Below are 23,935 nucleotides of genomic sequence, written 5' to 3' on the forward strand. Positions count from 1 at the left end.
TTGCATGCTTTTTCTATTATGCATAATTTAGATGTATGGATTTAATTCCTATCTTTTGTAAAGCAGTAATATGTTTAACTTGTCCAAAGTCCAACCACGGAAAATAAAAGCTTTAGCCGGGCACTCCTACCCTTGTTAAAGCTTCTTTACCTAGTCAAATTTAAAATATATATATATTTTTTGATCCATCTATTATACCACCAACGTGCAGTTGGAGCTTAAAATGAAGTTTTACGTACTACTTATAACAATACGCACATATTGAAGTCATGATTAAAGATGAAACTGGTGCACCACTGTATGTTGGGGCACTAGTTATTGTGATGGAGTCATCAAAGCGCTGTAACCCCAGTGATCATCTGTTGAAGGCCAGAGGGGAAGAGGTGTGTGGAGTTTATCTCGCTCACGGCCCGCTGGCGGTGCTCCCTCCTGGCTTAACTCTCCCACGTCTAGACCCCTGTCCTCTCCCTCTGACCCTCACTGCTGCTCCTCTATTCCATTTTCCTCCCAATAACAGCGTGACAAATTGAGCCTGCCAGAAAACGATCTATCATTGTCCTGCATCTCATCCTCCTCTGCCCTCTGTTCCCTCCTCTTCTCTCTCTTTGTATCTATTTCCCCGTCCGTGCTGTTACAGGACATTCCCTCTTTTCCTCGCTGTATTTTTCCCAACTTAATGGTTCCACGTTTTTCTGTACATTGGCACTTTATCTTTCTGCCCTTGCTACCCCCCATAACCTCATCTTTTTTGTCTCCTCTCTTATTGCACTGTATACTTTTGTCTACGACTCCATTTCTCTTCCTGGGTCATTTCTCCTCACCCTCTCTGCAAACTTGTTTTGCTCTGTAATATTCTCTCTCTATTTGTTCTGTCATCTCTCTTGTTGTGTTTCAAACAAATACATCATGGTATAGATTCATACGTTCTTTTGTTGTCTTTGTTCACCTGCATTGATTTAGTAACAATGAGGCACTGGGATGTGTAGAGTATAATAGACCTGAATCTCAGTCACAGATATGTTTGTAGTATAAGTGTCATTCTGCCGCCCTTGGGTACTTCAAATGTATTTGTTGTGACTAAATTCAGCAAATCCAAGTGATTTATTTCATATCGTTACCATGAAGCATGGAGAAACTGTTGTGCACACAGATACAACTTGAATTGCTTTGCATGATGAATACATGCTACACTAATTCACAACTCCATGTCTAAGATCAATTAATGCTATACATGCTCGGAGCTGGGGAGAAATTCTGCAATGCTCCATGTTTGTGAGTTTCAAATACTAAAAACGTGTTTGCCTAAGCACACAATATGTTCATTCTAACAGCACAACACTTTGTTACACAAAACTTTCCTACACAATCTAAATAAAACCACTTCTTCAGGAATATATTTCACAGGAGGGCGGAATAATCAAGAGAAATGGTTGTATTTTCAAACTCTGGTATTAAAATTGAAACCGGGACAGTTGGCAAGCCTTTTACATGATGGATTGTTATTACTTGCGCAAGTATGAATCATCTGATGAAGTTAAAGAGCTTTTCATAAATAATTTGCCTTTTCATAAGTAATGCTAGAGAATTAAAACTGCGGTGTATTGGAGGTGATGGCTTATACTTTCACATTAATCAATGCCAGGGAACTTTTGGAAATGTGGGAAAGGGCCTTCAAAGGGTGAATAACTTAAACATTGTTTTACTGAGGACGTTGTTGGTATAAGTGATAATGATGATGATAAGGGAAGTGATGAAAACATCAAATTGGCACCTCTGCCCCTCAGTTGACTGCTTCTTGCCCTCTGTGATCACTCCAATCCTGTCGTTTATTCTTCTGCTATAAAAGGAAATGTTTAATACCGCTGGTTGTAAAGAACAAAAAGCTTTCCCAGTTCATATATTTCAATTGCAGCACCTTAAACAAAGTCTTTGTCTTGACAGAGGGTGATAAATTTGATGGATGTTTGTGATTATGAGTCATGCTTAGCATTATTGAAACAGTAAACCTCTTGGGCAATTTGTATTTCTTCACGAGAGGCAAAACTGTTTAATCTCATAAAAGGTAATGCTGAAGTCTATCTCGTTTATCTGGGGACCTCTGGAGTTGTACATAAGGGGCAGATGTCCTTTAAATAGAGGAGGCTGATCTCTCTTTGTTTCAGAAAATCAGCCAACAGTAGGACCACAGCACAAAGACCAGCTGGTTAAAACGTGTGAAGTGCAAACTATATGTTAATTTGATTCTTTTAGTATGTGTTGTTTGCAACATTTCTGCTTTTGTCAAAAACACTTGTGCTACTCATATTCTTGTTTAATGGTGTTGGAATATTGAAAAAATTAATTACTTTGCCTGTATATATTAAAAAGCTTTATCTCTGTATATGTGTCTCCTTGCAGCATAATAGGAAACACAATTATGCCAAAAACGCACAATATTGTCGGAAAGTTGTGAAATTGTAGCTGTAGGCTCAGGATTATTGCCCAATACCCAAGTGGCAGTCTCAAAATACAGTAAGAGGTATAAGGGTAATTGCAAAGCCAACCACTCGGAAAACAAGAACTGTGTTAGTACCCAGCACACAGCCTATCACCAGCCAAAAGCTCTGGAGAAAATGTTCAATTAAAGTATAGTCACAGTGGAAAGTTTATAAGTATAAAGGCTAGTTCAGGTGCCCTATTACTCTCCTCTTACCTATCTTACTTTTAAAACCCTCTCCTGATTTTGCCCTTACACAAATATGTATGAGTGAGTGTTCAACATGTGTGCATGCATATTCATATGTGTCTTTGATGTCTCTTTCGCAGCTCTGTGTTAACACCCACATTTGAAAGATACAACCGTTAACTGTATCTCATTTATATTTAACTACTGATGCACCATAGAGAGTATCATGACTGGCTGCATCATGGCCTGGTACGGCAGTTGTGTGTCCGTCTGGCAGGCGGTACCGCAGCATCAGGACCAAAACCACCAGACTCGGAGACAGTTTCTTTCCACAGGCCATAAAACTGCTAAACACCTGAGCTATGTTTAGTGCCTCCACACCCCTAAAAATATTTACCTGGTTGCATCGCACTATTTATTTAATCACAAACAGTATGTAATGTACTTCACTGTACAATATTCTCTCTTAAAGGTGCCATAGAATGGAATTTACCTTGGCATAGTTGAATAAGGAGAGTTTGGTACATTGAACTGACATATCTTGAACCTCAAACACCATTGTTTCCTCCTTCACGTGCAAATCATGAATATGCATATCACAGTGGTAAAACGGGCCAATTACAACAATCCCTGTTTGTGACGTCACACACGGGAGTCCAGCCCCAACATTTGCATACACCAGCTGCTTGAAACACTAACCCTAACACTTGCCACTCCGTAACGTTGCTCTCCAATCTCCGACCAACTGGCTGTTCTTCAAATTCATCGGTTCCTTCCTCCGTTAAAGGCTCACACATGTAAGGATGGATGCCAATAGCCTCCATGGTTCATCTCTCACGGTTTTGCGAACTTCACCTACTTCTATGGGCTCTGAGGCAGCCATGGATTGCTCCTTGTAAACCAGCCAATCAGAGCAGAGCTCGTCATAATTATTTAATTGAGCCCCCAAATAAGGCAATTCAGCTTGTTTCATTCTAGGACCAAATCATAGTTATATACCTTTTTTGTCGACATCAGAGAACAATTTAAAATACCAGATAGATGCATCCTATGGCACCTTTAACTGTTACATTCAGTTATTGTCAAGTCATTGTCATTGTTATGTGTTCATATTCTATTCACTATTAACTTTGCACTACTTTTAAGTTTTATTTCATCATTCTATTCCTATTTTATTATTATTTTTGCCTTATATCCTTTTAGAATATGTTGCACTGTTGGAGGAGCTCGAGACCTAAGATGTTCAATGACATGACTACACTGTAGCGACTGGCACATGATAATAAACACCCTTGAACCTGTATGTTAAGTATGCAGGTTAATAGAACAATATTCATTGTGAGAGGTCTGAGCAAGTCATTAAATAAAAAATCATGGGTATTGTGGATTGAGTCACAATCATTAAATGAGGCTATCTTATGCACAACAGGTCATCAATAACAACTCGGTGCAGACACCTGCTGTTCTGAGAAAAGTTTTTCCCACAAGCCTGTGGGAGTTTCATACAGCTGTGAGTGCTTCTGCAATTGCATTAGCAGATTTACTTTGCACTGGGAGCGTTGAGTGAAATCCTTAACTGATTTGATGTAAAAACCCAAAGAGCACTTTGGAGAGAATCACTGTAAATGCAAATGTGTAAATGAGCACAGGGGACACATTTTGATCTTTGGTTTCCATCTCTGCCAAGAAAGTTGCTTGACGTTATTGTGCCAACAATTCTCATATTTAATTGAAGTGTACTTTAGAGTTGAAATATTTTCACATTGTCATGCCAAAAAGCATTATGTCAAATTAAAATTAGGGCCATGTTGGAAATGTAATTCATAAATCTGTGAATCTTTTTTTTTAAATGTTTGCTTTCATCCATCTGCCCTTCTAAACTTTTGTTCACTTTTCTCCAACGGAGCATCCCTAAAACTTATCCTGAAGTCCTCTCACTTCCCTTCTCCTGTCCCCATGTTTCACATCTCCTGATTAACCTTTTATAGCATGCATGCATACACACATGCACAAGCAAGCATGCAGGCACACACACACTGACTTAACATGACAGGCGCTACATTCAACCATGGGCATTTTGACTGTGTCTGTGATTTTACCCAAAACAGAGAAAGAAAAAAAAACAGTTCCAGATTTCAAGGAAAATAGACTTTTGCTTTATAAGTCAGGAATACACTCACAAAAGTGTTATTATTGGTACAACAAAGAGGTGGTAAAAAATGTTTTCAATCCTCAACTACACAGACGCTGTGGCATTTAAGAACTGCACAATAATTAGCAAAGGTTTTCCCACCCTTTGTCCTTTCCAGTAGATTTGCCATGCAGCTTCTGCATTCGGCTGAGTCTCTAAAGTATTAGATTATTAAGATGTTTAAGAAGTATGATTTCCTCTTTCCACCTTCTTCCTTTGTCTGACTTCCCTTCTATTTTTCATCCTTCCTCTTATCCTCTCCTCCTTTTGTTAATTATTGAGCTGATTACTGAACCTGAATTTAACTCAACAATGTGTTGCTTAGTCTCCTGCGGAGTGCTTCCCACACACAGTTTGCCGCAGAACAAGAGCTAGAATTTAACAATAACCCTTAAAGTATTTTTCCAGGTGTCCTTTTATTTTCTAATTGCTTAACAGTCTCTTATACAACAAAAGTGAAGATATGTTTTTATCCCATTTAATTTGAAATTAACACTCCAATCTTCTGTTCTTATGTAATGCGTATCTAACACTTTAAGGTATTAAAAGAGGATATAGCAGCTTCTAATTATTATAAAGTCTAATTATTTGCATCTAATTTAAATGGACATGATTCGAAAGCCTTGGAGATAACTGTCTCAATGTTTTATTAAAATAAATTCACAAGACGCACTTGTGACTTTTCCATTACAGCAAATCCCTCGAGAGGTTTACGAATGATTCAAAGAATCTTTTTAAATTGAGCCGCTTGTGTTGGTTACAGTAGAAATGTGCTCAATATACATGTTGACAAAGAAAATGTTGACTGAATAAAGACTGCATTTAGGCGTTAGAGTGGAGCATCATCTGAGTATGAACAGAATGCGACGCAAAAGTTGGAAGATGCTGGAGATGCATATTAATCACAATTTATAGTATGCTCCCCCAGTTTAGAGAGGGCCAGTGAAGCGTGCTCCTAAGCCTGATGAGAGACGCCTCGTGGGGGGGAAGGGTTATAGTGGTGCGGTGGAACTTCAGGGTGTGTGGCAGGGGGATGGATGGATGGAGAGGAGGCAGTCTACTGTCCAGGATGCCCTGTAGAATCTCCTCCAGATCCTCCTTTCAAGCAGGCCTTTTCAGCCTGCTATTCAAAAAGCAGTAATTGCATCATTTTTCAAGCCCCTTGCCTCTGTCTGACTGTGAGGCTGGTCCCATTAATCAAACTAATGGAGAAGTAAGTGATTTCAAAATATAGGCTTTGATCATGTACCCTCTCTCCTCTCCTGCTACTCCGCCTTATTCTGAGCTTTGAGAACCCATCTCCTCCCACCATCCCACAACCCTCTTTCCTCACAGCCCTCCTTGTACACTTCCCTCGATAATATTGTATGGAAACGGCTATGTGATTGAAAAATGTATTTTTTATAGTATACCTTTTTGGTTTGCGGTTAATATACATAAGAGCTTTGCTTTTGAATGTTCTGGCAGTGCTGTAGCTTTCTGGCTTGATTCCCTCTACAGCACTAGAATGCGTAGATAAGGTTTCAGAAAATGGTCACCGTAAAATCATTGTGGCCTATTAACGGGTAGTATGTTCAAAAGAATCACATTTGAGACACATTTATTGATCGTGATGAGACAGATTAAATTAAAGTGCTCCACAGGTGTATTGAAAAGCTTTTGCAAGCTATAAAGCAGCAAAATCACTCCTCAAGACCTCTACAAGAGCATGCCGGCAAATTAGATTCCTTACAAGCAAGGGACAAACCACTGCTCCAAGAAAACCTATTTGTTTCTTTGATACAACCACAGTGGAATCTAAACAAAAACCATTCACAAGTGCTTTATTTACAGCACATTTGCCTAATTTATTGTCTGTACAACTGCAGCCTCTTCAGACTTTGCTCTAATTACCCCAGTGTTGTTTGCTGGGAATTATTGTCTATAAAGCCCCTATAAAAGTATTCATTACCACGAACAAGTGTCATACATGCATGTTAGCTTGGTGTCCTTAGCCAATTGAGGATGCTGATTAAGCAAACGTTACAAAAATGTTACATAAAAGAAATAACGCATCTCCTAACAATATCTCTCGACATTGTTAGGAGATGTAGTTGGCAAAGTGCCATCACCGCCGCCTCCTCCTATTCTTCTCTTGCAGCCTTCCTGGCAGTCAATGCTGTTTGTAATTAGCATTATGTCAAAACTTAAACTTTCACACTCCCACTCTCCATAACACGTCTTCTTTCCCATGGTGTTCTGAGAAGACATGCCTCACTCTTTGCTGGATTCATTAGGATGAGATTCAAGTTCATCTTTGGCCCAGCTAACCTCCCACTATTACCTCTCTGTTTTCTTACTTCTTTATTCGCAGGCCCACTTATTTTGCTTACTTGTGTCCAATTAGGGAGTGTTTGGTGCACAGAGCCTGTCTACGTACCCTGACCTGTAATTTTCACAGAAACAAACAATTCTTTGATTGTTGAAGAAAGTAAACAGTGTCAATGCAGACCCATCTGTCTTTTTGCAGTGACTTATAACACGTTCCCCACGTTTGTTCTGGCTTGTGGTCGTGTAGTGTCAGTTTTTCTTTTTTGTGTAAGCTTGTGTTCTTAGGCTTCTCATTTCAAAACACCCTGTTTACTGATTGAAAATCAGAGGCAGTGGGAGATCGCAATTTGTTATTGGAAGAAACACTGTCACAATCCAAATGTTTCTATGCACTTGGACATGGCTTTTCTTCTTAGAGCAGATTTAACCATTAATGTTTTTTTTCAAGAACTCCTTGCCTCCTATTCACACATGTCTACTGCTTATCCCACCAGCCACTGAGCACCATTGTAAGTGTTCACAAGAATGGTTATTGATGGAGTGTTAAAATCAGGAACACATTGGCATCTTGGACAGCCACACCTGTTATTTCCACACAACAGTCAGTAAGGTGCCTATATGAACAGTTGGAAGCCTCCTGTCTTATTTCCAAGTGTTGATGTCACAGAAATGCAGCAATTTCTTCAAACTGTGTCCTTCACTTGGCACATCCCAGACTCTTTTTTTCTTGGCAGGCGATAGCACGTCTTCTTCTGTGGTATTGTCGGTGAAATTTTACAAGGAGAGGCTCATTGTTAAGAATATTAATGCGTGCATTTAAACTGCAGCATTATAAAGACAATATTAAAATCTAAACTGGCTATTCAGTTGAGAAATCCTATTTGGCTTGTTTAGTTGTAAGATAATGACTGATTCTGCTTATGTAACACAGATTTTAAAGGATGCACTCTGTGAATACATCTATGCAACAGGGGATAAAAGTAGAAGGCGTACATAGACGGCATTACTGCCAGAAATGTTATTTTTCAAGACACAATTAAATAATCCATTCTTTTACCACTTAATATATCTTGTATATTTGAACAGCAGCAGGACCTTCGAAAACTTTTGAAGACATGGCAGTACTTTTTTCCCACAAAAGCTACATTTCCCGAAGGTAAATGTAACAAAACAATGTCCTAGTTTGGGATGAATAAAGTATTTCTGATTCTCATTCTGAGGTAGGTCACTGCAATAATCAGAAAGACCTTCAAGCATAAATGATTGAATCAAAAGACGCAACAAATATTGAAAACAATAAATTGTGTGGATTATGGATCTCAAGCTCTTGCCTGACACTGTTCCTCACGTAATATACAAACTGAGCTTTCATATCTTAATACCACCTCTATTCTTCCCTGAAAGCCGTCTATGAGTAGTGACTTGGAAGCAGTTTCAGCAGTAGGAACTGTTATCGTGTACCCTCAAGCGGAGATTACAGCAGTGTCGGTAGTCATCTGCAAATGTGTGTCTGAGTGTTCTTACCTGGTGGGCAGTGCCCTCTTATAGTGAGAAAAAAAGAAAAATCCACAGCACATAAAAAGCCTAAGAGGCTTCCTCAGCCATTGGTTACATTCAAGCACACTGACATAGCTGTGATGTTAGGACACTGAACTGTAGAGAGTTGTCTTGAGTGAGAGGACTATATAACTTTATTTTATTGATCCAAGAGGAGTCGTTTGAAACGTCTTTGAATCTTTTTAAAGTGGTCTATTTTTGGCTTTACTAAAAGGAGCTATTAGGTCTCAGTTTCTCATTATGTCAGTTTTTCTGTAAAACAAAACCACTTCCGTTCACTCGAGACCCTCTTTACAAAACTTTTTGAAGGAGTATAGCATGAAGTGTGGAGAGATTTCTTTTTATGCAAGTTTTGTATGATGTTACCTGTCCTGCTCTGAATGCCACATTGACTTAAGAGAGATAAATTATTTAGATGTTTCCAAATAAAAATCACTTACCTCTTCCTTAAGATGTGTTTTTTCGGGTGTGAAGCTCAGTGCAAAAGGAAAGTTCTGTGATCCATTATTCGAAGCTAATGGCCTTGGAATGGTACAAAGTGCTTTTATGGAAAATAATTATTGTATTTCTCTCACCTTAAATCACTCGACTAATGTTAGGTAATGATGGCATGCATTATTCAGTTGCGTTTAAGTAGTATTCTTTTGCTTATCTATTGTCTTTGCTTGGATTCAATCCCAGGAGTTACGTGTTTTAATTTAAATAGCTTTTGCTTGTCAACTACATTTTGAGTGTTGCTTCTTACAGAAATGGTACAGGAGTCTAGACTGATAACACCAAATGTTTAGGGAGCTTACACGATCTGCAGGCTTCCATAACTAACATCCGTTTCGGATTTGTGAAACATTAATGTTCTGTGTAGGTTTAATTTGTGTAGAGTTTATAGGTTTCAAATATTCACATGTCTTACAGTGCATTGCTCTTCAAAGTACATTGACTGTATAAAGTATATGCTTGTCCTTGATTTGTAAATGTAGTCACAGATGAACAAAATAACTTCAGGTGAGGTAATCAGTTTCTTCTCTGTTAATTATCCCGCTTTATTACATTCATCAGCTGTGCAATAAAAATCCAATTGCAAATATCATCACAGATCCACAACATAAATTTCCCCTAGGTGCAAGGGTTTGGTTTATGTTCAGTACTTCCCGAAGGGCACCCTGTGGAAATGCAAAGTAATTTGTCTTCCGCTAAGATGTATTGTTTAAGAAGTGTTCTTGGGTGTCTTGTTAAAATGCTAACAGAGTTTGAATATTCGGTAACACTTTACTTGAATGGGTGTTCATAAGACTGACATAACATTGTCATAACCATGACATGACACCTGTCTTAAACATTAATGAATACTTATGACAGTTGTCGTTAAGTCTCATTCGGTAAGTTATGTCACTTTTGATGCAAAGGTGATATTGTTTGAGATGTCCTTGTTCTGACAACTTGACATAAACCAAGACAACAAAACATGTCATAGCAGACATCCATATATGACGGTTTAATGTCGCGCTAAGATATCAAGCTAAACGTTTTTCTTAAGTTTGACAGTTAGGTCTGCTATGACATGTTTATGACAGGTTTTGTTGTCTTGGTTTATGTCAAGTTGTCATAACAAGGACATCTCAAACAATGTCACCTTTGCATCAAAAGTGACATGACTTACCGAATGACACTTAACGACAACTTTCATAACTATTCATTAATGTTTATGACAGGTGTCGTGTCATGGTTATGACAATGTTAAGTCAGTCTTATGAACACCCATTCAAGTAAAGTGTTACCAAATATTCCTAAGAACTGTCTTTGTTCAAAGCATGTTCACAATCTCAAGCACTCACAGAGATTTTTTCCTAAAGTATATAATGATTTTTGTCTGGGCTGTCGCATGGTAAAACTAAAAATACCTGGCTTTAAATATCTGATTATGAGACAGTTGGATATTCAGTAAAGACTTACAGTGTGTTGCCAGGCCTGCAGATTCCTGTCTTCAAAAGAGTGTAACCATTGTTTGGATGAAACCCTCAGAAATCAAACAACTTTGTTGGTTACTTTCAAGACACACAAGCCACAGTGACAACAGCATAAGGAAGAGCAAGATATTTAAAACAGTACATAATAATGTATCTGTTGTGTTTATGATTTAAGTGAATGGCTTTATTTTGGGTATATTTTGCAAGGTTAATGAAATGTAGGCAAAGAAGCTCTGAATACAATTTTTTCACATGTTTTATACAACATGCCCTCTCACTACAAGACTGTCTCAAACTGTTCTTATTGTGATGGATTAAATCAATGCTAAAGTCATGTTTGTTGCGTGAAAAAAAATAGCAACTGTTCCAAACCCCATGGCCTGAATGTTCGTCTGCCTCACTGGATGCCTTCACTCAGGAGGCTCTTCAGCCTGCTATGGCAGTCATAAAATTTCATACCTAAGTTTTAATCCTGTTAGGGACAATCCCCCACACAACATTACAGCTCACAAATGTGAAGCACTCCACAGAGGAAATATTTCACAGGGACAGTTAAAGAGTAGCCGTCACATATTTTTTACTGAAAATGTCAACAATAAAGACATTATGGAAGGATATTTCATGGTACTCAGAAAGGGGAAAAAAAGGGCTTATGTGATATCAAGTTCCTCCTTGAGCTTCAACCACTCTTTGTGAACCGTTTTGGCCAATTAAATAAATGTAACCCAAGATAATAGCAGGTTTTCTAATATATGTTTTAATGCATTGTACTTATAGTTAAATATTGCCAGTTATTGCTAATATAGTTTATCAAATGTTACTTTTGTACATTTACATACATACAGAAAATGCTGCATTGCAGGCTTTGGAAAGGTGGTACATTTCCTCTAATCCAATCCATATAACAAAGCTAATGTGCCAACTGGTGAGTCTTCTAGTGGGGACATTAGCTATTCTACTCATGGCTGTAGCTTAAGCCTGTGGGAAGCTAACTACATGCAGAGAGGCGCTAGCGGCCTCAGCACCACGGCAGATGGGAGTCGTGATTTGTTTTTAATGTGACAACCGTGTGCCATCTTCTTGGAAGGGCCACCTGGTCTTGAATACTGACAGTGGAAGGTCAGAAGAGTTGGGAATCAGGTGTTGGATTATCACTTAGGACTGCAGATCACTACCCCAGCTGACTTTACATCATTTGCTGTATAATTTGAGCGTCAGTCATTAGTTTGTAGTCATACGGCAGTGATGAACGAAGGCTCTGATCTAAGGCGTACATGTATGGTGTGAATAGCCCTATTTACAGTTAGCACCTTTTTCTTCAATGCTGTGTCGATGGAGCAGATTATGTGTCTCAAGGTGTGTTTCCACAGCAACAGTGGCAAAGCTGGGTTCAGAGAGTCTATTGTGAATCTTTTATGACAGACCTCATTACTCGGCCTGGCTCTTTTGTGAGATCCCTCCTCAGAAAAAAGCATGGAAAGGTGGGACAGCTTCCAAAATCTTTTCATTGTCCATCCTCTTCAAAATCATGAACAAATACTGAGACTCTGTGAAAAGCAGCTGTTCATTTGAAGTGCTGGTCTAAGTACTGTCTGTTCTCTGAAACAGTGTGCCATATACTTTGTACACTTGGTTAAAATATTAGACCAAAAGTATGTGGGTGTTATGTAAGTATAAAATAAGCTTGTGTCTAACAGTGTGTTGTATTTCACAGTACATTGACTATCCATCTGCTTGTCCTTAGTTGTAATTACATATCCTTCTTCATTGTCAACCCTCTTGAAAATAACGCACAACACTAAGACTCTTTGAAAGGCCGCCACTTCAAACCAACAATGGCCTTTGGTTGCTGTGCACCCGGAGCTGACCTTAAAAGTATGGTGCATGGCCTCAAATAGGAGCATGTTTGTTATCATTGAACTCACAAATAGAGATGGGGGAGGTAAACAAAGCAGCCTCTGTATCATGAGAGCATTGCACTAACAAGAAAATCAGTGCATGAATGTACTCACTGTTGTATATGGATGAACAGATACTGTATATATTAGGGGTTTGTATGTATCTTTTCCCCAGATAATTTACCAAGTATTTAAATGTACATACAGATATAAAACACTGCACTGAAATACTAGCCTGATTCAGTAACACATTGTTTTCACATTTTCAATGGTAAATGTGTGACAAAAAATAATGATATACCCAATCGTATCTAATGCAGCATCAGAACACCTCAGATATTGTCTCCAACAACACAAACAATACTAAATGTGGCAGTATTTCTGGAAAACCTTCTAGCCAGTGTAGTTTTACTTCTCAAACACTGCAGACTGAGCCATGTTTACCTCATTTTCTGTGTCTATTCAGTTTGGCTTCAGCAACCAGGAAGAGTTGGGCCACTTAAGAATTAGCATTACTGCGTAAGCTTTTCTCTTTTTTACTGCTCATATTGAGACTGTGAATGTAAGGTTATGGTTTCAGGCATTGTTATAAATTATCGTCTGACATTTTCTTTGAGTGCGCGAAGCTTGAGGATGTGTTGAATCAGGCATGTGATAAGAGAGATCAATTCATCTAACATTAGTAGAGCATATACTGTATATTGTAGATTGGTAGATGTAGTTTTCACTTTCACAATATGCACATCATATGTGTAGCTAAAAAGGCAGAAGTGAAGACATTTAGAAACATTGAGTGGTAAAGATTGCTAGACTGAAACTAATGATACATTTTAATGAGAAAATCTTAGTTTGTTTAAAGGTAATCAAAACATTCTGTTTTACAATTAAATCAAAACTTGTGATTCACAAGATCATTAAGTGAACAGCAAATGCACAAAGTGTTTTTGTTTTTTTTTCCAGCTAGGAGGTAGGGTGTTTGTTCTTTCCACATGGTGCTATGCAATTTGGAAGACACATTGAATTAAGATCATTATCTAAACTGTGAGCTGCAGGGCGGGGACTCGCTTCACTTGCAAGATCTGTACACTGGGATGTGAACAAATGAGAAAGTTGTTTATTTTACAAAACATGTTAATATATCTTTATGTTGTTGTTTTGCTCCAGCTTAGGTGACATTACAACAGTTATCAAGCAATTCAAATACAATTTGGCCTCATGTGCTTCTTTAAAAAATGTCACCGAAACGGAAACACTTGGCTTTTGGGAAAGAAGATTTAATTCAGGAATGGTGTACTAAACCAAAAATGTTTAGCAATCCAAACGTGCCTTCCTTCCAAATTGTGGTGTTGTACTTGAACAAATAATGGTATTTAATGAGTTTACAAATACTCTCAACCCACACATGCAGGAGAATCATCCTCAGCCATCTTAGCATTGTCTTTACCTCCCCCTACCTAATTTCAGATCCTTGCAATTCCTTCCAATCCCTCTTTGGCTGTCACAGATTTAAATTGGGGTTGGCATTCTGTGGCTGCCCTTGTTGCATTGCTCCTGTATAAGAACATGCCTGCGGTACTATGCCTTTCTGATTGGAGATCTTACTGTCGCCCGGCTCTGGCTGTATCAACAGTATAGAATATGCCTCACATGTCACTCCAGGCTCTTGTCTGTGCCGCCGTCTCCAAAACCACATTGCTCTCCAGAGTTTCACTGTTACATCATCTCCTGAAGTGAATGGAGAAGAAAACATACAAAACCGAAATTACTCTGCCTGTAAGTCGATAACACTTAAGGTCTTGAATGGATTTTTAAGGCTTTGGTGTGATACATTTTAAGAAAAGGGGAATAAGCTTTCCTAGTTTAACTGAAATAGGACTATATGTGATTTGGAAAGGGCTTATTACGCTAAATAATTCAGGAATTGTACTGAGACACAAGGGGTCTTTGTATTTAACAGCTGCAGGTTTTGAATCCTAATTAGCAACTCACTGAAGTAATGTATGCATGGCGTGTTTGTGATATTTCTGAGACCTCAGCATCCAGACACTTTTCAATTAAAATGATGTTTCTCACTTTGAATGAACAAAATTAATCTGGGGCCAATCACAATTACTGAAGAAATAAAAACCAGTCATGAATGTGAAGACTCAAATTAGTGTTCTGTTACATACAGTATATTAATATTCCCATGAATCTGAAAAGGGTAATTGTCCTCACCTTTTGCCTTCTCATACTGACGTTGGAGAAAATAGCAAAGGTGACTAACAACGTGTGACATCACGGTGTTAAACAATAAATCTACCGCAGATTTCATTCTGTAATAGCAGCTCTCAAACACTTCAGTATTCCAGAACAATAATGGATTTGTCACATCCATGCGGGGGAGCACAATATTATTAAGCTTAACAAGGCTTTATTTCTAGAGTGTCTCAAGTTGTCAAGTGTTCAGTTGTGCTGTGAACTGGGGCTGAACCACAAGTGGTGGGTTTGTTGTGCCTGGGGCTTCGACAAAATGCTGCATCCCAGCTGGTACACATCAACTAACCCACACTATGGTACTTGGCTTTGTTTCTTGGCCATTATGGCATCTGACAGATTTAGTCCGGAACAATGACTGCAGTTCAAGGAGCTGTCATTGCCCCTGAATGTCAAGGTTGTTCTTCAAGGCAGACAATAGTTCTCACCGTCAGGTTTTTGTTCAGGTCCAGAGAGAAATTATAATTATTGAAATGAATGGGTCACTCACAAATTAAAGTATTTTGCAGATATTTTCTAATCAATCAAACAAAAGGAACACGCTAGGGATCTTTTGATGTTAATTTAAAAGGTAGGCTGAATTGCTGAAAGAGATGTGTCAAGCTGTATCTCTTGTCAAAGCAAACCGTCTTATCGTGTTACTCGAGGATGTTTCAACGGCTAATGTAATTATCCATGTGAAAGAATCTGCCATGTGGTATCTGTAAATGGATTCTTTTACACGTGGCATTGAGAACTGGAAATCTTTAGCTGAAATGATTTTACTGAAACATGGTAATAAAATGATGATTTCCTTACCAGTTAATATACACAAAATCTCTAAATTCTACCAAAATAATACTGTTCAGAGTTCACTTTCAGAAACACTCGCACATGTTCCCCCCGCCCACGCAGAGTTCCCTTTCATCTCTCTGCTTCTGCTTTTTGTTCACTTTATGCCTAAAGTGGTCCCTAAGGCTCTGCGTTGAGCATTGTAGCCTTCATTTTTTTCCAAATGTTGCTTTGTTCCACACCTGCAAACAATCGCACACAAAGACACACATTTCCTACACAGGCCCTCCAGTGTTTTGTTGTGCGACATAGTAGTGAAACTCTTCATTTCTTCTCTGCCTTTATCATATTTGAAATGCGATCAGGCCCAAATACAGTGCTGTAACAAGCCCACCATGAAATAAACCAGTTAATGTTGCTCTTTGAGAGCGAGGCGTGGCATTTCGACCGTTGAGGTAAATATTGTTGTTGCACTGGTTTGGTTCTAAACAACTTTGATGAGCTAAATCTGGGAATGAGAGGAGCATTAAAATCAAATCATGCTTCTTCTGAGGTTAAAGGATTGATTGGCAGCTTTTGATGCATCGCTCTGCAGCAGCCAATATTGATGAGCGTAGTGTTGTTGAGTAAAAATGCTGCACATTTACGCCACTTATATGTTGATACATCAGTCTTCATTGCTTTGCATGGAAGGGATTCATTTAGATACTAATGGTAGCAATTTGCCGGAAAGGGCATGCATTAAGATGTTAAGCATGACAGATATCAAATGTGTGTAGTCTTGTGAAAGGTGTAGGAACTTCATAATGAGATGGAGGGTTTATTGTAATTCCAGAGTGGGTAATTTCTACCTGCGCTGAGAGGTTTCAGGTCACTCAGTGCATTTACATGCACTTAAGTGACCAAATTTAATGATATATAAATGTCATGTTAATGACAAAACAGTGTTATATATAATCCTGGTTTTGTCCTTGAAAGAGCAGATTTATTTGATACTGTCAAAGACTAGGTGGTGAAAGTTTAGCTGTGACAGCAGAGTGCTAGAAAAGGCGTGTCATATTATTCATATTGTTCCATTCAATGTCTCTCTTAAACCAACACTTTCAAGTAACCTTTGAATGTTAATATAAGGTTTCAACTATTGCATTTTTTTACATTTCCAACAGTAGAAGCATAGTTAAGATTTTACAAGTGTGCCTGAATTTTTTGAATCTTAACATCCAGTCTCACTGTTAAACATTTCTGTTCAGTGTCACTTCAGAGCCTTTTCTCTTAGTAATAATTAGTAATCAGTATTTATGCAGTTGACTCTCTGCTGCCAGATTCTGACAGGTAACACATTTGTTTCAGCAAACACTGGCCCCCATTTATTTTGGTTCTACATTTTCACTTTCAAAATCTCTGAAAATGAGAACGGCCAATGGAGTATTATGTACTACAGCATTTTGTATAGTATGCGCAATTTTTCTCAAGGTTCATTCTAACATCAAATGTAAAATAAAATCAGCTTGTATATGCAGTAGACATCTCTGTGAAGCAGGATGTCTTAACGTGATACTTGGACTGCCTGACATGGACTGTTGTAAGATTTCAATGAATAACAACACTCTTTTCCTCTTTCCTCTCTCTTTCTCTTAATATTTTGTTCAATGCAGGCTGTGGAAACCAACCTGGCATCCAAGGACAGTCACTGGGTCTATGCCAATGAGGTGAGGCCAAACACAAACACACTTGTATGCACCTGAGTGAATACAGACCTCACTTTGTCTCTGTCAACAAGGTCTCACATGCTGCCAAAACACACACAAACACATGAAAACCTACAGTGCTCTCCCTCTGCACATATTCACATTAATATAAATAAGCAACACATGGTCTGCTTCTGTTCTTTATTGGCTGACTGGTGGACTTGGCCTTTATTTGATATTGCATAATTGCCCTTCCTTTACTGTTAAGGTAAGTGCGCCTCCTCCCCTTCACTCGTCTGTCTGACATTGACCTAAATGGTCTTCTAAAGTGGCTGTAACAGCACAAAATCCAGGTGCACTTTGTGAATACAGAACAGGGGACTCGGCCTTTAGCTTTAGTGCCTCAGCGCTGCATTTTCATTGATTCAATTTGATTTGGAGATAGGGGCGAAGACACAGGATTCTCACAAATACTAAAAGCTGTGGGTGAAAGACATTAGATAAAAGGTTTCACAGACTTCATTTACCTGGAATATTAGACACTTTCTGTCAGACAAGCAAACACAAATACACACACGTATTTAAATGTCATCTCCTTAAACAAACATCTGAGCACATGTTCAACATCTGAAACATGAGACATATTGATTGGTAATCCATGGAGCATGAATAATGAGTATATGCTGCGCAGGCAACTAGGTTTTATAAGCAACATTTGGTGTTTTTTTATTAGCTTTTGTATTTCTTAGTAGCAAATGATCCATTGTTACAAAAGGTTAAAACACATACTAACACACCTTGGACTTCAAATAAAAAGTAATTCATTTGTTTTAATTCTCTATTTATCAATTCAGTTTGCAGCCTTTCAGTGTGTTTCAGTAGCAGATTAGAAATGTGTTTCAGTAATGATTTTCAAAAGTTAATAAGGTTCAATGTGTTGAAAACCTTTTGGTATGTGGAAGCCTAAATTACCTCATTTTCGAGTGTAATGAGTTTTTATAGAATAACTAACTCCCTTGTATGTTTGAATCATTTTTACCCAGCATTCAGAATACACATAAATGGGGCAGTCTGCGAGCTAGTTCAGGCAGTCAACTCGAGTGCCAATGATACATTCGCACATAACGCCCCTCGTCACACTTGCAACCAACCAAACAAGTCTCCTAATCCGGCGCTCTATTTAAGCTGTTGGATCCTCCTACCTCTGCCCCGCTAATGCTGCTGCTGCTACTGCTGCTTCCACGCTGCTAATGTGTTCACCTCGCCTTTGCTGCTGCTGCTGCGTTCACGTTGGCGATGCTCGCCTGCCCCACCACCACCCCAGCTCCTCCCCAGCTTCCACCTGTAAGCTCGGGGGATAGTTATCTAATCATCACTCAATGTTCTATGTTAATATGTGGAGCGATGAGGCCCGAGCCTAGACACCAAGCTCAATCTATATACTGTTTCTAATAAACATTAATGAAACACATGAGTTTTCTGACTGTACTAAAGTATTGAAGATCAACAGCTAATGAGACCTTACTTTCTTTCAAAGTGTGGCCCCTTAAGTCATATTATTTTGTTGGTACGTTAAAGGAGTGTCAAACAAGATAATAAGATAGAGACTGTTATTCTTACTTTGAAACAGTACAATACTCATGCATGCCTCTCAGTCAATTAGTACAGACTTCTAGCAAGACATTAGCTCTAATTGCATCCAACTATGGGAACATATGAACTAATAGCATGTTAATTTCTCTTGCGCTCTCTTAATGGTTGATGTGATGTGGCTTACTGTAGTTATTTCTCCTGGTAACACATTTAAAGGGAAAGAAATAAGCCTGCCTGGTTGTATCTTTGAAATATGAAACATATACCCATCCCTTTTCCAAAGTTTTTTCCCATTTTGTTTTCCTCTTCCTGTCATTTTTGATTATCTTTTCCATTCCTCTCTGTTTCATTTCCTTTCAATCCATCACCAGAGATAAACTGCACTGACAATTGCCTTGAAAGGAGAAAATAAGACATACATGTTGAAATAGCTAACGATAAAATTCAATTGCTGCTCATGCCGGCCTAGATTTCTCTAAAGACATTGTCCTCCAGTGAAGAGGAAAAAAGAAACCTGAAAACTTGAGCAACTTCCTTGTGCCCCTTTTGCTTTAATCCTTTTTTCCTCAGCAAGCCTGTTATACTTCTTTCAGCAACAGTCACCATGTACATTGAGTCGAGGCTTATGTGTGTAAAAGCAAATGATTAATCCACATGTCTTGCTGGAGGAAGGAGATTTAAAGGAAACCAACGTGCTTCCATTGGCTTTGATTTGATTTCTTAGAAGCTCCTAACATGGCTGGTCTCACAACGAATGTGCAAAAAGATTTACATTTATTCAACACGTCAGATCACATACAGTGACTATCAGAATGAGACTCAGATATTTATATTTTACAATCTTTTTTTACTTGCAACAGATATTAATGATTGTTCTTTGGCAGCCTCTATTGGTGAATTATGTACCCTTACTACAGACTCAAAATGTACCAGACAGTGATTCCTGCATTCATGGAAATCCTGTTAGCCTGATCAGATGTAGTCCAGCTGTATCCAGAGACCCTGCAGGGAAAGAACAGATTTCCATGTTACCTTTTGCTCCTGTACGCATCAACAGTCCCTGCGCACAGTTGCTCCTTTTCAGCTGTGTGGTCATGACTGAGTTGTGACATTCATTTTAACCAGGTGTTGTTGAACCTGACTGCCGTCTGTTTACCCCATCAGCTCCCCAAAGACTCCTACCCTCCTTCATACCCTGCACAGTCAGTGAAGTTTCACATTTTATTCAACCCTCGCGACAATGCTATGCTGATCTGCCACCAGCAAGAACATTTGGCACAATGAATGTAGCTGTCAAAATAGAAATGAAATAAGAGCACAGAGTGTAATGGATAGAGAGGGATTATGGTGATGAGTGAGTATATTTATAAATCAGGAAACAATAAGGTATGATAGATGACACATGCATTAGAGTAGACACAATTACCTACAGCAACTTTCATATCTGAGAGGAAGCTGACTGAAATAGGTTAAAAGCATTTGATCACACATGGCTGTACTGCTGTTTAGTAAAATGACATCACAGAATCAGGTTTATTGCCAAGTACGTTTACGCATACAAGGAGTTTTCTTTGGCTTAGCATGACCTTTAGTGTGGGTAAAGTATTTCAATAATGCATTCCCGTAGCATTTGTTTATTAGTTTCCACAACGGATTTCAAGTGATGTCTCATTGCAGATCCAGAACATTATAAAATGGTCATGTGTTTTTAACGCCTTTTTAATGAAATCACAATTTCTCAGTTCAGAAACCATTAACTTTTCTCTCAACAAACTTTTCCTCGGTGTCCAACATTTAGTTTGACTCAAATGCAATTTAAGGCCAAAGGAGTGGGTTTGAATAGCACACAGTTCACAAGCCTGCAGGATATGAAACTTGTTCAACACACAAATAACCAACATAACATTTAGAGAGTAAAAGCATTGAAACGTGGTGCAGCTTGATATGAGCAGGAGGACATGGGGATGACAGGCAGCGGTGCATTTCTTTTTTTTTTCCCCAGCTACCGGCACACAGAAGGTTGGCTGCCTCTGACACTGTCTAGTGGACTCAGATGGATTGGGAGAATTTGTTGTTGTTTTTTTTCTCTACAAAAGCGGGACGCTGACACCTCAGAATGTTTGATGGATTAGGTGGCTGTGCCTGCTCTGACAGAAAGAGTTGAGGAGGACAGTCATGATATGACTGATGTCTTGGGTAACTGCCCGTCAAGCAACTGAGATGGAACCCCTTTTGTTCTGACGCAATCTCTGCGCAGCCAGACTATGGGGAAGGATGGTGGATTACTGAAAAAGCCACTTACGAGAAAAAGAAATATTTCATTTTTCAATCAGGTTATTGATTACTCAAAGTACTGTATAACATTGCATTCATCAAAACCTTTGGCCTTGCTGTTCTGATCTTTTGAACCATTAAACAAAATGAGAATCTATGCAGAAATCCAATTCAGATGTCAAAAAATGATGTACTAACCCACAAAGGGTGACCACAGGAGACATCGCGCTTCATGGTCATAAATCTAAAGGACCAGGCTACTCCCTGCACTAACCACCTTATCTAAATGTTATAGCAGTTACAGTCATTTTATGTCACTGAGGTTATGAGGTGGGCAATCCAATTCACACACAGCATGTTTCATTGAATAAGGAGTACTGCAGCGCTAGGATGCATGCTCCATCATAGCAATGCAATTCTAAACACCTACTCATATAGACTAGACACCTACTCACAATAATGGGATGACTTGCAAAGTTGCATTGTATTGTAAACAACGTGCAATAGTTAGTTAGCCATTTCACTTGCATTAGAGATGTCCTGCACTAGTTAAACATCCTATATCATCTAGAGTGTTATCAGTCACAGTATTGTCTTACATCTGTGTCCATATTTTTGTACTAAAGCTGGATTAAGAACCTCAAACCTTGCACAGAGATGGTTGACGATACAAATATGCTTAAGTAGATGTGGATCAAACTGTGCAATATTGAATTGTATATCCTCCTGCTCAAACCAAATGCAATAGGTATTTCCTTCATTTCAGTTTCGTGTAAGTCCATTCATTTGAGGCAACAATGACCTGTCAGCAAGTGGAGTTAAACAGATGGACGTCCATATAATTCATTAAAAGCAAATGTTTTTACTGGTAGTGCTTGACAGTATCATTTATAAAGCCCAATAAAACCTTATATTAATAATCATTTTGCATAATGTACAAGTTTGAAGATTAATCTATCATAAAGTGACTGAAGTGCTGCCCTTAATGCAGGTCTCTTTAATGCTAATGCCATACCAAAGTTATTATTCTTCTACTGTAGGTCAACCTTTATTATGTATCTAGTCTTTACATTTAATTTCAGATCCTCCTGCTTTTAAAGACATACTTGATGCATGCTCTACAGTTATACAATCATTGTATTTAGGTGCATGCAGTGTTGTTGAACATGTAATAGCTCTAGTAGAAACGTTTTAAATATATTCAATGAAAGTCATTATTCAAGCCCCCGTGCATTTGATAAATACTAATTGCAAATTGGGGATGGATGTACGTCATGTTCTTAATACACAATATCACAGCAGTGCCTCCTACATGTTTTTTCACATGAATGATGTGCTGTATTTGTACCGCTGGACAATGTGCTGGGAAAAACAAGTCATTATCCAGTGTTTGCTCTCTTTGCGGTATTCAGTATTCTTTTTGATTCCAGGTATAATACTTCATAATGATACATTTTCAACAATAGAGCTCTGCCTGAAAGGGATGGTATTGGTTTAATTGCAAAACACTTTAATTATAATTTCTTTAGTTTGATGAGTGAAGCTTCAATTTGATATATGTTTTTAAAATAACAACTAAGATCATTTGATTCAGAGTATCACAATTCAGCAGAGGCTTGTGTTAATTCATTTTTCGTTATGTTTCATTTTTTCTCCAATGGAAAAAGACACCAATTATTCGGTTCTATCAACTGGATAATCACGTAATCATTACGTTATTTTTTGCCTAACTAATTAGCTTTTTCTCAACAATACACTAAAGTACTAAACTAAAATACTTTTATAGCCTAGCCAAGTACAGCTCAAATTAATGTCATATGCACTGTGCTTTGCTCTTCTTCCCTGACTCCCATTACTCCTCAATTTACTTGCCTGCAGCTTCTAAAAGCACCTTAACTTCTAATTAAATCCCTGTCATCATTACCGGTAATCTTTTTTATTTATTTCTAGTGAAAGATTAATGACATTGACTAAGCAGCACAAAGAGGATACTCTGTCATATCAACTTGATTTGTGAATGTCTTGGTCATTGGTTGTCATTGAAACATGGCCGTGCTGTTTGCACTCTTTCAGAAATGTGTGTGGGTTACCTCCATGGTGCTTAACACCTGAAATGATTGTATAAGTCAGACTTATAAAGCTTGTGCTTAGATAAATAATGATTCTGTAATGCAGAATCCATTGTAATGAGTCCTTGATGTAACAGTATTTTGTGTTCTCACATATTTCCATATTTATATTTATTACATTTTGTTGGAATATAGTGCAGGTGAAATGTATAATAACGTCTGCGCATTTTAACTCAAACAGATAAGAAAAGCACATCATCCATGTCCGCACGCTCAGGGCCATTGTTTGGTCACGTTCTGACATCAAGTGTCACCCATGATGGTGACAGAACTTGGACTGGGTGGCACTGGAAGTTATTAACTTGGACGTGAGGGTTCAGCTCTCTGAACCATGCAGCATAATTCATCTGATTAATGTGTCTTGGCAACTCATGAATATTCATAATTTTTCACCTGACTGCGTCAGAAAAAGAGTCTGAGGACAAAACTAAATGAGCTAGAATCAGATGAAGAGTGGTTTATTCACGCAGTACACAGATTCAACATCTGAGAATCCTCTGGAGAAAAAAAAAAAGAAGCATTGAATCAAAACAGTTGGCGCAACATAAATGCGTAAAATACAAATGTACAAAGAAAATACTATGCAAGGGAATTTAAAAGCAGTTCAAAAGGTGTTGGACAGATACAGTGAAAATGTAA

At 38.3% G+C, this 23,935-nt stretch overlaps 1 protein-coding gene across 1 annotated transcript in view; it reads left to right on the forward strand.

Moving 5' to 3' along the window:
* The window catches only part of grid1a (glutamate receptor, ionotropic, delta 1a), a 197,349-nt gene that overhangs the window by 138,385 nt on the left and 35,029 nt on the right, over positions 1 to 23,935 (forward strand). Inside the window, 1 exon segment of the mRNA XM_063875111.1 lies at positions 17,268 to 17,321. Within this exon segment, the coding sequence (XP_063731181.1) occupies positions 17,268 to 17,321 (54 nt within the window).

This window comes from Eleginops maclovinus, chromosome 22, assembly GCF_036324505.1.
Source record: "Eleginops maclovinus isolate JMC-PN-2008 ecotype Puerto Natales chromosome 22, JC_Emac_rtc_rv5, whole genome shotgun sequence".
Lineage (NCBI taxonomy): Eukaryota > Metazoa > Chordata > Actinopteri > Perciformes > Eleginopidae > Eleginops > Eleginops maclovinus.